The sequence below is a fragment of the Alternaria arbusti genome (genome assembly GCF_024043155.1).
Source record: "Alternaria arbusti strain BMP 1465 chromosome Unknown scaffold_1, whole genome shotgun sequence".
Lineage (NCBI taxonomy): Eukaryota > Fungi > Ascomycota > Dothideomycetes > Pleosporales > Pleosporaceae > Alternaria > Alternaria arbusti.
The window spans coordinates 2,621,316-2,636,294 of record NW_026249941.1 but is presented as its reverse complement, the minus strand read 5'-3'; the positions used below and the strand labels follow the sequence as shown (position 1 = coordinate 2,636,294).

General features: G+C 52.0%; 8 protein-coding genes across 8 annotated transcripts; 4 read left to right on the top strand and 4 right to left on the bottom strand.

Moving 5' to 3' along the window:
• Positions 1-323: 323 nt before the first annotated feature.
• On the top strand, positions 324-1,652 carry J4E86_000959 (uncharacterized protein; the record flags this gene model as incomplete). Its single annotated transcript, XM_051441532.1, has 2 exons — positions 324-1,475; positions 1,527-1,652. 2 exons carry the CDS (start codon positions 324-326, stop codon positions 1,650-1,652), a joined length of 1,278 nt encoding a protein of 425 aa, XP_051307703.1.
• Positions 1,653-2,366: 714 nt separating this feature from the next.
• J4E86_000958 (uncharacterized protein) lies at positions 2,367-4,138 on the top strand (the record flags this gene model as incomplete). Its single annotated transcript, XM_051441531.1, has 4 exons — positions 2,367-2,773; positions 2,825-3,755; positions 3,814-3,949; positions 4,005-4,138. 4 exons carry the CDS (start codon positions 2,367-2,369, stop codon positions 4,136-4,138), a joined length of 1,608 nt encoding a protein of 535 aa, XP_051307702.1.
• A 127-nt stretch (positions 4,139-4,265) lies between these two features.
• On the bottom strand, positions 4,266-5,129 carry J4E86_000957 (uncharacterized protein; the record flags this gene model as incomplete). Its single annotated transcript, XM_051441530.1, has 1 exon — positions 4,266-5,129. The coding sequence occupies one exon, from the start codon at positions 5,127-5,129 to the stop codon at positions 4,266-4,268; it is 864 nt and encodes a 287-aa protein (XP_051307701.1).
• A 1,360-nt stretch (positions 5,130-6,489) lies between these two features.
• J4E86_000956 (uncharacterized protein) lies at positions 6,490-7,347 on the top strand (the record flags this gene model as incomplete). The annotated part of the gene is made up of 1 exon (XM_051441529.1): positions 6,490-7,347. One exon carries the CDS (start codon positions 6,490-6,492, stop codon positions 7,345-7,347), a length of 858 nt encoding a protein of 285 aa, XP_051307700.1.
• Positions 7,348-7,464: 117 nt separating this feature from the next.
• Positions 7,465-8,156, bottom strand: J4E86_000955 (uncharacterized protein; the record flags this gene model as incomplete). The annotated part of the gene is made up of 2 exons (XM_051441528.1): positions 7,465-7,949; positions 8,018-8,156. The coding sequence occupies 2 exons, from the start codon at positions 8,154-8,156 to the stop codon at positions 7,465-7,467; spliced, it is 624 nt and encodes a 207-aa protein (XP_051307699.1).
• A 532-nt stretch (positions 8,157-8,688) lies between these two features.
• On the bottom strand, positions 8,689-9,950 carry J4E86_000954 (uncharacterized protein; the record flags this gene model as incomplete). The annotated part of the gene is made up of 2 exons (XM_051441527.1): positions 8,689-9,428; positions 9,497-9,950. 2 exons carry the CDS (start codon positions 9,948-9,950, stop codon positions 8,689-8,691), a joined length of 1,194 nt encoding a protein of 397 aa, XP_051307698.1.
• Positions 9,951-10,402: 452 nt separating this feature from the next.
• Positions 10,403-11,749, bottom strand: J4E86_000953 (uncharacterized protein; the record flags this gene model as incomplete). Its single annotated transcript, XM_051441526.1, has 3 exons — positions 10,403-10,915; positions 10,964-10,998; positions 11,059-11,749. 3 exons carry the CDS (start codon positions 11,747-11,749, stop codon positions 10,403-10,405), a joined length of 1,239 nt encoding a protein of 412 aa, XP_051307697.1.
• A 1,137-nt stretch (positions 11,750-12,886) lies between these two features.
• J4E86_000952 (uncharacterized protein) lies at positions 12,887-14,965 on the top strand (the record flags this gene model as incomplete). Its single annotated transcript, XM_051441525.1, has 2 exons — positions 12,887-13,034; positions 13,086-14,965. The coding sequence occupies 2 exons, from the start codon at positions 12,887-12,889 to the stop codon at positions 14,963-14,965; spliced, it is 2,028 nt and encodes a 675-aa protein (XP_051307696.1).
• Between the last annotated feature and the right edge of the window lie 14 nt (positions 14,966-14,979).

Below are 14,979 nucleotides of genomic sequence, written 5' to 3'. Positions count from 1 at the left end.
GGTCATTCTTGTGGCCTATGCTGTGGCGACCTTCGTTCGCTACCGGCGCCTTCGAGCCTTCCCTGGTCCGATCAGCTCGGGATGGTGTGAACTGCTGCATATGCGCGCGATACTGAGTCGACATTCGCATCTCTGGTACAAAGCCGTTGGCGATGAATATGGTGAGTAGATAGGTGGAAGTCCCAAGGTCGCTGCGCGGGAGGGGCGCCGTCTTGCCCCTGTGCGGCCCGCTTGCCCCTTGCTGACAGCGCCGAACTACAGGACCCCTCGCTCGCATTGGTCCCAACGACCTCTTAACATCGTCGCCAGATCTGCTGGCCCATATGAACGCCGTGCGCTCGCCGTACACTCGCACAGCATGGTACAACAGTGCCGTGCGGATGGAGGTTGGCAAGGACCATGTTTTTAGCCAACTCGACGAGGCTCAGCACACGAAGCGGCGCCAACAGATGGCGTCGGGGTACTCAGGCAAAGAGAATTGGTCCCTGGAATCTGACATGGACGAACACATACACCAGCTTCTGGACCTGATCAGATCAAAGTATCTTTCGACTGCTACGCGGCACGAGCCGGTGGATCTCGCCAGTAAGATTCAGTATCTTACTCTCGACGTGATCAGCAAAATCGGCTTCGGTAAAGCGTTTGGGGACATCAAAGCCGATGCTGATCTCGACGATTATATAAGCGCTGGTCGAGTCGGATTGGCAATTATGGTCTTCACCGGGGCCCTTGGACTGACACCTTACCTCCACTGGCCGCCCATCGCGCGCATGCTCGGGCCCTCAGACAAGGACAAGAGTGGTTATGGAAAGATGAGAACGGTAGCTCGGGAACTCATCGATTCGCGTCTGGAGAAGCCCACCAATAGTCGTTCGGACATGCTTTCGTCGTTCATACGCCACGGATTGACACGCGACGATATTGTGACTGAGTCGATGCTCACCATTCTAGCAGGATCTGACACGACTGCGACTGCTATACGTGGAACGATGCTCTACCTGATGACCAGCCATAGGGCGTACAAAAAGCTGCAGGCCGAGATTGACGCTGCCGTTACTTCAGGTCATGCTGCTAGCTCGACCGGTATCGTGTCTGACGAGACGATGAAGAGCCTGCCATACCTACAAGCCGTAATGCGTGAAGGACTTCGAATTCATCCACCTGTCACTGATATCGCTCCGAAGAAGGTACCCGTCGAAGGCGACACTGTCACAGTCAACGGCAAAGCGTATTTCCTTCCTGGTGGTACTAACATTGGGTATAATGTAATGGGTCTTAATCGAAACAAGGAGATATTTGGTGAGGATGTCGACTGCTTCAGACCGGAACGTTGGCTACTCGATGAGCACAACGAGATCCAGCTTGAGCGCTTGAACGCTATGCGCCGTACTACAGACATGATCTTCGGGTATGGGAAGTACCAGTGTCTCGGGAAGCCTATAGCATGGTTGGAGATGAGGAAGGTTATCTTCGAGGTTCGTTGTTCCAGAGTTTCGTACGGAGTTCCTATGCTGACTTGCGTCTAGTTCCTACGACATTTCGATTGGTCTCTTGCAAGCCCAGAGAAACCGTGGAGATCAAAGAATTACTTCGGCGTCTTCCTGCAAGACCAAATGTGGTGCCACATTACTGAAAGAGAACATGGCTTATGAGGGCCTCTGCGTGACGGATGTGAGTCACGTGAAGAGTCGCAGGGCTTTCTTTGGTTTCGGCTTAAATTGATCCCAAGGCTTATTTCCATGTTTTCGTTAACGGCCTCTTTACTGTCCAGCCAGTCTCTTCGAATAGGGCGGAAAGTCAATTATTCCGGACACGGGTCTTGGGGTTTGTGATATTTTGTCCACCCTGTCCGGACTTCGACCAAGTTTCCGGTTGAATGACCTGCGCACGGTGCCTTATGCACGGCACATCGTGATGCTTGCGGGGTAATGTGGAGCGAATATCTACCCCGGACTAGCCATTAATATGCATCAACCGAGATGTATCAACTCGCCGGCTAATGTGACATCACCATCGTCCTGACTCTGCTGACCGGCTTCGCAGTTGTATGTGATCGTATCAGGGACCGCATACGCGACTTATCCAATTCGTAAAGCTGACACGTTTTTCACGGCTGCTCCGGTGCGCTTTGCCCGGGCTACCAAGTTACAATTGCAATGCCAAGATCGCAAACAATTCTGGAGTGATTCAGCTCGGCAAATGACTACCGGTTATGTAGACGGCGATGTGCTCATATTTCTCATTGGTGGATCTTCAGGAACGACGCTTCCGTACATCCTCATAGAGAGGCTTCAGATGGCAGCTGTTATATATGAGCGAATGCATATGCGTTGCAAGCATGGCGCAAGTTCTCAGATCCTTCCGCCATGAGACTTCGAAGATCCTGGTTGGCCGCTGTGTGCTTCGCCACTCCGGTTCTCGCATCGCCACCGATCGTTCATTCGCAGGCCGGCATATACCAAGGACGTTTCTTGCAGGAGTTTGACCAAGACTTGTTTCTAGGGATCAAGTATGCTCCAAAGCCAGTGCGATTCGCTCCCGCTCAATTAGCACTGGATTCGTCCACAACATACCACAATGCCACGCAGTACGGTGTTGACTGCACTGGATACGGTGGAGACACAAACACCCTGGTTGCCGCCAATTGGACAAAACTGGGAGAAGACTGTCTACACCTGAACATCGTCAAGCCAAGGACAAATGAGACAGATCTCCCGATATTGTTATGGATATACGGAGGCGGATGGCAGCAGGGTGCTACTAGTGATCCAAGGTAAGCTGTCTGAAGTGACTGCATTTGGGATGAAATACTCATCAACGCCAGATACAACATGAGCTACATCGTTGAGCAATCAGTATTCAACAACAAGCCCGTCATCGGCATCTCGATCAATTACCGCATGGCAGCATTTGGCTTCTTGTACAGTAAGGAAGTTGAGGCCGCCGGCGCACAGAATCTAGGACTTCGCGACCAACGACTCGCGATGCAGTGGGTGAACAAGCACATATCATCCTTCGGTGGTGATCCCGAGAAGGTCACACTCTGGGGAGAATCAGCGGGCGCATACTCCGTTGGTGACCACATCGCTGCATACAACGGCGAAAACGAGGGTCTGTTCCGCGCGGCCATTCTGGAAAGCGGTAATGCTGTTGGTGCGCCACTCAATGGCACCGACTGGTACCAGCACATGTACAACAATCTGACTGAGTCGGTCGGCTGCTCGGGTGCCGAAGATACGCTTCAGTGTTTGCGTGACGTATCCTACGAGACCATCGCACCTTACGGGTACCAAGGTCTCGAATGGTTTCACGTCATAGACGGTGGCTTGATACCTCGATACGGTCAACAAACGTTGCGGGAAGGCAAGTTTGCGAAAATTCCGCTTATTCTCGGCACCAACACCGACGAAGGCTTTGGTGTGAACGGGGTGAACAGCGACTCCGACGCTATCAATCAACTCGTACACTCCAAACGCTGGAACGTCAACGAGACTGTCGCGGAGAAACTTCTCGAGCTGTACCCGAACGACCCTACACTCGGCGAGCCGTACGGATGGGGAAATCGCACATGGCCGCAGTTTGGGCTACAATACAAACGTTACCAAAGTATCGCAACTGATCTGACCATGTATGCTCCTCGGAGATTGCTCGCGCAAAGCATGAGCGAACATGTCGATCACGTCTACTCGTATCGATGGGATGCGCCCAAGTTCAACAACACACCGGAAACAATCGGCGTTAATCACTTCTCTGAGGTGAGTACTATGCTATCAGTGGGGTGTGAGATGGGCTGTAGAATTGACCTTAGAACAGATACCCTTCGTCTTTGGCAACCCAGAACAGCAACTCACTCCATTGGGCAATAGCTCCGAAAACATTGCATTGTCGAAGCTCGTCATGCGCATGTGGACTTCTTTCGCGTACGATCTTGATCCTAATGGTCATGGAGGTAAGTTTGAATGTCTTTCATTGTGTGGGTAAGAGTACACTAACGCGTGTTGCAGTATCCCAAACTCCCGAATGGCCAAGCTATGCCACCAATGCGACCAACTTTGTCTTCCGAAAAGACCAAAGCTATATCGAGGATGACGACGATAGAGCCGAAGGAGTTGCATACATCAATAGGCTAGTGCGATGAGGCTCTTTGCGAGTCAGTCCCAAGGGGGCTAGATAGTTCAAATGCATGTTGAACAACTCGCAATTTTGCCAAATCAATATGGCCACATGAAGTCTCGTAGCTCTGCATGGCCTATATCAACCATCATTTACTTCTGAATGTACTCATGCCATTCCTTCTTGTGCGCGCTCTTCCTGCACTGGGTAATGTCGTAGAGCTCTTGCGCGAATGTCGGATGTGGCTGTTCTGAAGCCTCGAAGAAGATGACAAGCTTCGGAAAGCCAGGACAAGCCCAAAGTTTCTCCTCATCCGAAAGTGAGAACACATCTGGCGTATGATCTGCAATGGCATTCCGTAAATATTCGGAACGAGTACGCCACTGGTCGATTGCTTTAGAGAACTTCCGATCAACCTGCAACGTGTGCAAAAGATCTCCAATGCGGACTCCATTCGTCTCGTGTACTTGGCCTATCATCTGTAGTCCGTCGGAAAACCTACTCACCGCGTATGTTCGCAAGACTTTGCATGGAGGTTGGGTAAGATACATGCCGTGAACGAGCTGCTCGCGGACTGTTCCTTTGACCGTCTCCAGTTGTTCCAGATATTCCAGTATGCGAGGCTTGATGATGATAGTGTAGCTGCTCTCGGTTGATCGAAAGCAATCACCGAATAACTCAACAAAGTATGGATTCACCCTGAACTGGGATAAATCCATCCATCGAGATTTGACTGATCCAGAGGGAAAGTCCGATAGGTCTCCAGACTGCATGGAGGCCATCTTACGAATACCATCAAGCACTGGCTGTGGGAATATACGTGCTTGCGTCCACAGCGCCGTGATGAAAGGATATATCAATATGTTTTGATCGCTACCCGGCGTGCGGTTGATAGCGTTCTGATAGATTGTAGCCTCATCCTCGGGTGGCTGTAGCCAGTCCAGATCCGATGGAATAGTGTCTCCGTATTCGACAGGTGGGCAGGGGTATGGGAAATGGTATTGCGTTCCCAACATGTGGACAACGATCTCTCTCCAACGTTTTGATACATTAAATGCTTTATAATGAGCTCTGGGTGAGGTGTGAGAAAGGATTTGCTCCAGTATCTCGACAACATCAAGAGCGCGGTGAGATTCGCTGTAGCGTGTGTGTGGTGAGGCTGACGACGTAGCGGGCGGGGCGTTTTGATGTGTGAGTTTGGGGTTGTAGAGCGCGATCCTTTTATCGATTGCCCGTAGAGCAGAGGTTCTCCATCCTCCGATAGTTTGCTCTAGCTGGTCAGTACGCTTGCGTCCGTTCATAGAGGCAGGACTCTCATTGTCGACCATGCTGGCTGCTGTGAGACGAGGTGTACTTGAGACTTTGTAGAGATAAGAGGGTTGAAGAGCTTGCCGACTATCCGCGGGAAAATCTGGTCTTTATGTGTATGTCGGTTCCTAGGCAGACGGCAAGCACGTGATGTAGACCCTGCAGACCCGTGAACATTTCCAAGGCTCTGTCGTACCGACCCAGCATTCCAGCGGATGCCGACTCCAGTCAGTCTTAGGCTTATGCAATAGGTCGAAAGCGCACTTCTCATACATCTCACGTTCAATGTAGCAACCGTGTCTCGACAGGCCGATGGGGTGGTTGCGTGCCGGTACCGCCAGCCCTGGAGGCATCGAGGGCGAGAGTCGGGGGGCATGACGTTAGATTTCGCGACGAATTCTGAACTCCTGCCAATCATGTCTTCCCTGTATCGCAGACATCCTTTGATCAAAAAGCGTCTTCGTTGATGCAAGATCGAACATCGCAGGTAGGTGACAATACAACATTACCTAGGTACCTTGGGAGCGCTAGAAGCGGGAGGTACGAGAAGAGGCGCGTGAGAAAGGGCCGCAGACCGGATCCACGGACAACGTGCAAGAGACACAGCTGGAAGTGTCAAAGTCCTCTGCAACGCACGCCGTGTGTAGGACGCACCAATCTCTCCGCGCGCGGTCTCGATGCTGACGCTCTCGCTCAAAAAGCCGCAAGAGGCTTAGCGTGTGATGACCCTTATCGGCCGGGCGTAACAGCCTGCTCACTTCTTCCACCATCCATGAGATCTACGATTGGCGAGAACGGGATATGATTCAGTTGGTGGCTACAGAGTCATGCAGACGTAAAGGGTAATAATCGCGCTATCAGCGCTTGGTACGATGCTTGTTCTGACGGTGAGACCGTTTAGATGAAGGTGTACCGTGGACAGAGGGTGTATAAAGGTAGGAGGTAGCGCTGTGATCAGCGATAGCAGCTCATAACTGTGGAAAGCTTATTTGACAAAAATCTTTTGTGAAACATTGTAACCAATCAATATCACGAGTCCAGCATAGACTCCGTACCAGTACAATCATCATGGCAACAGGAACCTCTTGCTCGACAGAGTGCATCAAAGGCTCGATCCACGCTGGAACACCCAAAGGCACCATCGAAACACTCCACGGCCTCTCTGTCTACGTAGTCGGAAACCGAACCTCACCACGCGCAACAATCTGCATATACTCCGACATCTTCGGCTTGGGTCTCCCCAATAACAAGATCATTGCCGATGCCTACGCCGCCTCAGGAGAGTATCTAGTTCTGCTCCCAGACTTCTTCAAGGGCGACCCAGTCGGACTCAAAGTCGCCGATGCGCTGCTTCCTGTCGACGCTGCAGCCCAGAGTACATTCGCAAAGTATACGGGTATCTTGGCTAGTTTGCCAACGTTTCTTATGTGGCAGCGGAGGCATGGGAAGGCGGAGTCCGACAAGATTTGTCTCGACTTCATGCGGGAGTTGAGGCGAGCGACGCCGAGCGGGAGGAAGATCGGTATGGTTGGGTTCTGCTGGGGCGGAAAGTATGCTGCTCGCACGGGGTTGGAGAGCAACATGATCGAGATTGATGGGGTGAAGAAGCCGCTTGTCGATGCGATCGTGGCGCTACACCCAAGCCACCTGGTTGTTCCCGAAGACGTCGAGGGTCTTGTTGTCCCGACGAGCTTTGCGTGGGGCGTGGAGGATATCGCTGTGAGTTTTGAGACGAAGGGCAAGGTGGAGGAATGTCATGCGAAGGCACAGAAGGCGCGAACAGAGTTCCCTGAGATCGAACACAAGGCGTATACGCCTGGCAGGCATGGGTTCGCGGTCAGAGGCAACCCAGACGATCCGCAGGAGAGGAAGGCGCTGGAGGACTCGGAGAAGCAGGTACTTGCGTGGTTCGAGAAATGGCTCTGAAAAGTGCTCTGTAATTCGGTAGCCGTATATTGGCATAGGTATCATCTCCGCGTATTCAAGAACTCATTGTATCCACCTTAGCGCCGTTCGCCTGTCAAGAGACCTTTACTGGGCCTCTCAATTCCGCCTGTATTTCTGGGGAATGTTCTTCTCCACGACGCCTCTGAGCTCGAGCCTCTCCCACTCCTCTTGTGCCGCCTCCTTCTCCTCATGCATCTTGAAATGCGCAATGTCCTCTGGGTGGTTCAAGTCCTCCTCCTTCACATCGTCGCCGCTGTGGTACTTCTCCCAATGATGGATCTCGTACTCGTACTCGTCGTCACCGTGGTGCCCTGGGCCCATGCCAAAGTCCGGCAGCTTGACATTGTCGGAATCCTTTTGCAGGAATTCAGCCAAGGTGATGGAGCCGTCCTTGTTGATATCGAACATGTCTAGAATAGTCTGGACGACCATTTGCTTCTTGATTTCGGAGATGGAGGCGCTGGAGGGGTCTTCGAGACCGTAGGTTCGGCGGATGTCGACGGTAGTCCATAGACCGGTACTGTCGTAGTCGTGCATGTTGAAGAAGGTGGTTGCGTCGTAGCCCGCGATGTGATGCTCCTCTGCGACAGTATCAGTAAACGGCCCTTACTTTTTGTTTCATGTTGTGGGGATCTGGGGAAATTCATACCAGCCATGTGTCGCGTCGCCCAGTCGGCATCTGCTGCGACTTCGACTTGCGCATGTTCAGCGCCGCCGTGCGCCGAGGCATTGAGGGCGCATGAAAGCAGCAGGAGCGCGCCGAGTGGTAGTTTAAACATGCGATCCATGGTTCTTGAAATTGTAAGGCGCGAGAAGGGGTAAAGTCGAGTTGAGTCGTAGCCCAAATGTTGACGGCGGCCAGGGGCTCGGCCCCCATGAGGCCAATCGCCGACACTATGTCATAGGGGCCTCGAACTTAAGGTTTCCACGTGCAGCTCTCTTTCACCGCACCAGCACCAGCACCATCACAAGCCCGCCATGAACGTCCTGGCCCTCCTGAGCCTATTGCTCTTCATCCCGTTTCTCTTCTTCCTCGCGTTCCTAGCCGCATCGTCTTGTATGGGCGACGGCTTCCGCGCAAGATTCGCCGGCGTCACATTCAATCCTCGAAACGCATCGTTCGGTCGAAACTACACGCGAGGATTTGGGTCGGGAGCAGGCACTGGTGGCTGGGAACAAATTGAGATGGAAGACATGATGGGGGAAGACAGCGACTCGGAATGAGGAACTTGGCACACTCGACAAGAAGTATGGCTTGACTGCCCATCTCGGTGCTGTACAGGGTATCTTCATCTACACGCTACCGCCGATCTGAGCCTTCTAGAACTCCAGATCCTGCTTCTTCGGCATCTTGCTACCACCAGCCGCCTCTCGCACAGCCTCCTCCTGCGCCTCGGTGTCGCCTTCCATCGGCGGTAGGCTGTACTTCGCAATCACAAACTTCCGCCTACTCAACGTAAACGCCATGTCCTCGCCCAAGTCTCCCGCTCCACCACCGCCGCCCTTTTCATGAAACACCGGTAGTTTATGAACGGCGAACATACCCTGCGGTCGTTCTTCTTCCTTCGTCGTACCTGCCGATTGTGCGAGTGCTTGCGCACGCGAGTATGGGAATGGGGACAGCTCAACGACACCGTCAGAGAGGATCTCCATCCAGCGGACAAGCCCCGAGGATCTTGGATATAGGGTCAAGGGAATTGTGATAATGGCGGTCAGGCGCGTTTGATACTGTCGGAGTAGCGCGCGTAGAGCGTGGAGGAATTGGAGTACGGAGGTCGGGTGGGCCGCTGACGGAGAGTACAATGCCGGCGAGAGGAGAGACGGTATCACGATGCGATGGATCGCGTGTGGTGGTGTCGACTCGAGCTGCTGCCGTATGTTTTGCAGTATCGGAGGGAAGGGTGACGAAGTGCCTGTTGGTGGAGGTATGGGCACATAGTTGATCGCTGTTCCTACAGGGAGCGTGAGACGTTTGGCAAGATCGAAGGTATGGCAGAAGACTATCTGCTCTTCTGTCGCACTATCGCCTTGACCTGCTGTCCTCTGCACATTGGGAGAGCCTGTTGAGAACTTTGTCAAAACTGCTCGATAGATGGTCTTGCATTCGCAGTATATGTACACAACGCACCTCTAGCACTCTCAAACTGCCCAAGGCCTTCATACCTCCATGCGATCTTCATCTTCTCCGCTCGCTCCTTCCCCTCCTTTCTCTTGTCCGACTTGTCTTCTGATATACCCGGTAGTTCCCTACCCCACACTTCGCCCATGCCTACTACATGTACTCTATGGCCCTGCACCACTCCCTCAGCTGCGTAGAACCGCAGTAATGCGCCAGCATAGTCTGTCGTCCCGCTCTCGCCTATTAGTATCGAGTTTCCCAGTGCCAGGCCAGCGTGTCCGGCTAAGATGCCATCGAGCGAAGGTGTGCCGGTCGACGTGGTGGGGCGGCCATCGATGGGTGAGGGGCGCACACCGGGGGGTGTTGGTGCAGGTTGTGCTATCGAAGGAGAAGATGGTGCATTTGACGCGTCTTCGCCTGTCGGTGTGCGAGATAGCGCGATGTTGCGCTTGCGAAATGCCATTTGGGTGTGTCCTGGGCTGTGAGTCGCGCCCTGTCGAAATTGTTAGAGGGGGCTATCGATAAGCGCGTGTTAGCGTCAGACGTCATCCACCCAGCAGTCGCGACTGCTCGATCAACACAGAACGGGAATCGAAACCAACGTTTTTGCTATTTCCAGTGAGGTAGCTCAGGCTATCTAAGCTTGTTGTTTCTCTGTCACTCGCTACCGGAGCTTGATCGGTCTTGATCCTTTCGCTCCGATACAGCATCTCGCCTCTATGGTTTCTTGAGCATCACACCCATACAGGTTGCATCAAGGCTCAGTCGCTCCAAAGACCCAAACATACTCCAAACAAGACCGCAATCTTCAGCTCAGCGCAGTAAAATATCTGGACCCCGCAATGTATCCTAGCAAACCTACCGTATCTCAGCATTGCGGCCGCTTCAAGATAATCTCAGATGCTCGCGCTGTCCTCATTCTGGGCAAAGCTCTCCATACTCTGCCTTGAATGCTTCCATAATCGACTCCTTCTCTTCTTCCGGACATTCTGCAACCTGTATCTCGAGCAACTCTTTCTGGTTTGTGTAGAATGCTCGCGCTTTCTGCATCCTGGCTTCTGTGCGAGCACATTCTTCTTTAAGCTTGTCTTCCGCCTCTGACCGTCTGTCTCGTTCTGCTCGCGCCCTCTGTTTCCATAGGCGGGCGTATTTAACGCTGCTGGTACCAAGCGTCTTCAGCTTCTTTCTCACTTCTTCGTTCTCAATTCGACTGTTGTCCAGCAGCTTTTGCATCTGTTCGTGTCGCTCATGCAGAGCTGCCATAGCTCCATCGCTTGCTTTGCGCGCTGCCTGTGCCTCAGAGAGCTCATTTTCGAGCAGTTGGATTCTTGCCATGTGTGCCTCTTTTTGGGCTGATGTGGCGGCCATGTCTTCATCAATCTTTCTTCGCGCATCCTTCTGGTCTTTGAAGAGCTTCTTCATCTGGTTCTACCGTCAATTTCATTCGCCTAAATACTTATAGATTATTGCGCATACCCTGTCTGTATGGTGTGCTTCTTGTCTTCTTGTACCTATTCCGCGTCAGCCACGACTCCTCATGAAGCAATCAAATGGGACTGATCATGACTTACCAGTTCCTTCAATCTCTTCAGAGGTATGATCCTTGACAGTGCACGTCAGATCTTCCATGGGAACAAAGCTCCGGTCTTGGACACCGACATCAGCCGGTAACATTGCTGATGCGTGAGGTGCAGAGGATAGCATAGACTGCATAGAGCGCATCCGCATCTCTGCATCGTCCCTAAATTTGGCGGTAGGAATGTTACTCAGCGGCGCCCCATTGGCGACCGACTTGACCGCCCATTCAAAATTCCACAAATTCCACGGATACTTGAAGGGCGTTATCGCACCCTTCAGCAAAAAGTAGTACTCGATCAAAGTTTTCAACTCGAAGCCGTGATCGGGTCCTCCCTCGTCAAACGAATATCCACTTTGCCGATACGCGGCCTTGAATGGATGGCAGAGTTCCTCGATATGTGGTAACATTACCGATAGGATTCGTCGTCCTCCAGATAGCATGTATACTCCTCCAGATGACTGATCAAGGTCTTTGTGGGCCCATATTGACTGGCTAGCCGTATATCCGCCGATGCGAAGCTTGACCAGGGCGATCTTCATGAACGACTGTCTTCTAGTTCGAGTCTGTGACGCTGGTACCCACACCAAGTTTTCGGCCGAGGGCAATTTCGCGAACTCTTCTGGGAAGTACTCATTGGCGTAGTCTTGAATGTTCTGCAAAGTAACTTTGTCATTGGAAGCCATCTGTTCAAATGTAAGCAGCTGCGGAGAGTTTGGTGCACAAGCCTGGTAGACCTCGATGATGCACCCGTGATTGATGGGTCTTGCTGTAAATGACCTCGTTAGGCCTTCAGAAATGATGATTGTCGCAAGTTATACCACTCGAGTTTTAGGCAGTGACATGTGTTCAAGTAGGTAGCGAAAAGCAAAGTAAAGAATGAGGAAAGGAAAGTGGATCACCAGGAAATAACACACCAGGAGGCAGATATCGAAGCAGCGTAGTTGAAACACTTAGCTTAACCTCACCTGGGCATTCTTGTCTCTGACTGCATGAGTTTACCAACGTCACCGGTGAGAGAACACTTCCTGAGCCAGTATTCCTTGCACCACGCTGTAAATCATCAGTCTACCAGGTAAACCATGTATTAGGATGAGATTACAGAGCCGCTAGTCGGATCATGCAAAATGACTTCATGATAAAGCTGACTTGTAAAGGTATGCATCAGCAGCAGAACCTTGTGAGATTCAGTATAGCATGTGTACCTCTGTATCGCAGTACCTATGATACGCCTTTAGAGTGCTGGTATCTCAGCCGATGGGAAGCGCAGTTGCAATGAGCCGCTCAACGCGTAGCCTCTGAGGCTGTGATGTACCTAGGTAGACTGTGATGATGTCTATCATACCTACCCAGCGTCCGCGTCCCTCCCACACAACATTGAGTGCGGCTTTCGAGCCGCCGAAAGCTGATCAGTAGTGACAGTTACTGGTAGGTAACAGATATGAATTGAAAACAGCAGTATGGGCTTATTGTACACATGGAAAACTAAATTTGCTAGCTGGCACTGCTGGGCGTTCTTTCTTTGCAGATCACCTGAGCAGTACAAGGTATCTACAAGCTCTGGACAAAGCGCTCGTATAGGAGCGCTCTGGTGTCATACGTGATGGATGGATGACGCGGAGTGCGACGCAAGGTGTGGTGTACTCTTCTTCGTACTTTCCTTCCAAGGTTCTCATCGTCTGGCACTAAAGTCCCGATACGGCTAGCGCATCCTGCTAGCGCCATCTCCAAAGAAGGCCCCGGGGCCGGACATCGCTCGATGCTTTCAGCATCTTCGATACAACTCTACCTTTTTCATCTAAGTCTACTTCTACTTCAGGGTCATGGCGGAGGATGAAGAGGTTGAGTCTGCTCTGATTCCAAGTCTCTACAAACCGCCCGCTTTGCTACCGATCGCGCAACTCAAAGATCAACTCCTCTACACGATAGAGACATACCCTGTGACCATTGTCGTTGGTGAAACAGGAAGTGGTAAGATTTTCTAATCTCTCACTAAAGGTCAAAGCTGACATGTGGCCTTAGGAAAGACAACACAGATACCAAAATTTCTGCTGGAAGCCGGTTGGTGCAATGGCCGCAAGCAAATAGCGATCACCCAACCCCGGAGAATAGCATGTACTAGCGTAGCCGCAAGGGTAGCAGAAGAGCTGGGTACGCCTCTTGGTCAACAAGTCGGGTACAGTATCAGATTTGAAGATGTCACGTCCGCAGCTACGCAGGTGAAGTTTGTCACAGATGGCCTGTTACTTCGCGAGATGCTCGTCGATCCACTCCTTTCACGCTATTCAGTCATTATGGTCGACGAAGCACATGAACGAAGCTTATCTTCTGACATACTATTGAGCCTACTGAAGAAGGTGCTGAGGAAGCGAGAAGACCTGCGCGTCGTTGTGAGTAGCGCTACGCTAGAAGCGGAACGTTTCCTTGACTTCTTCAACCCAGACGACGGCGAAAAGGTCCATGGCAAAAGCACGGAAGAATTTGGCTACATCATTGGCATCGAAGGGCGCACATATCCGGTTGAGATCCAGTACCTACAGGAACCAACAAACGACTACGTGGAAGCAGCAATCGATACGGTAATGAAGATCCACGAGCACGAGGGCGAAGGCGACATTCTCGTGTTCTTAGCAGGACGTGAGGAAATAGACGACGCAATCGACAAGCTGGGTGATCGCATTGCTGATATGTCTTCATCCAAGCAAAGGCTCATGCCGTTGCCCCTCTACGCTGGCTTGCCAACAGAAGACCAAAATCTCATCTTCACCAAGCCGCCACAAGACACGCGACGCGTCATTTTCAGCACCAACATCTCAGAGGCATCTTTGACTATTGACGGCATTGTCTTTGTGGTGGACTCAGGATATGTCAAGCTTCGCGCCTACAACGCCAGTCTAGGCATTGAAAATCTCGCGGTCGTTCCTGTGTCGAAAGCTAGTGCCACACAAAGAGCGGGTCGTGCTGGACGGACGAGGCCGGGCAAATGCTTTAGACTGTATCCTGAAAGCGTTTACGAAAGCTTGGAGGAAGCCACGTTCCCAGAACTTGCCCGCTCGAATCTCGCACCTGTGATCCTGCAGCTTCTCAACCTGGGAATCACGAATGTGGTGCGGTTCGATTACCTCTCGCCTCCACCATCAGCACTAGTAACGCGCGCTCTGGATTTGCTCTACTCTCTCGGTGCGTTGGACGCTCATGCTCGCCTCACGAAGCCCCTCGGCACGCGTATGGCGGAGCTTCCGCTCGAACCGATGCTTGCTCGCGCATTATTGAAGGCCGCCGAACCGGAGTTTGGCTGCTTGAGCGAAATGCTCACAATAGCCGCAATGATGACTCTGCAAGGCAATGCTTTCGTATCCCATGATGGCGGAAAGAAGCAGCTTGATGCTGCGCGACGGAAATTTGCAGTAGCAGAGGGTGATCACCTTACACTATACAATGTATACGAAGCTTTCGTGAAAGCTGGAATGGGCAACACGACGTGGTGTCATTCAAACAGTCTAAACCACAAGTCGCTCGTCAAGGCAGTCAGCGTCCGGAAACAACTTGCTGCTTACTTGGATCGTTTTGGTGTCAAAGAGAATGTCCTCGCTTCATCAGGCGTGCTGAGGGTTGGCGGTATACCACTCGCCGAGCGCGTGCGTCGCTGCTTGACGACTGGGTTCTTTGCACATGCCGCGAGGATGAAGGCAGATGGAACCTTCACGACCGTTGATGGAAAGACAACCTTGTGGCCTCATCCGACGTCTGTGTTCTTCACAAGGAAGGCAGATTGGGTCATATACACTGAGATTCAGTCTACAAGAGACAAGATCTACATTAGGGATATGAGTACAGTGGAGATGGACTGGTTGACGGAGTATGCACCGGAGTTCTACAAAATCAAGAATGGCGGTCGATGAGAAGAGAAGAAAAG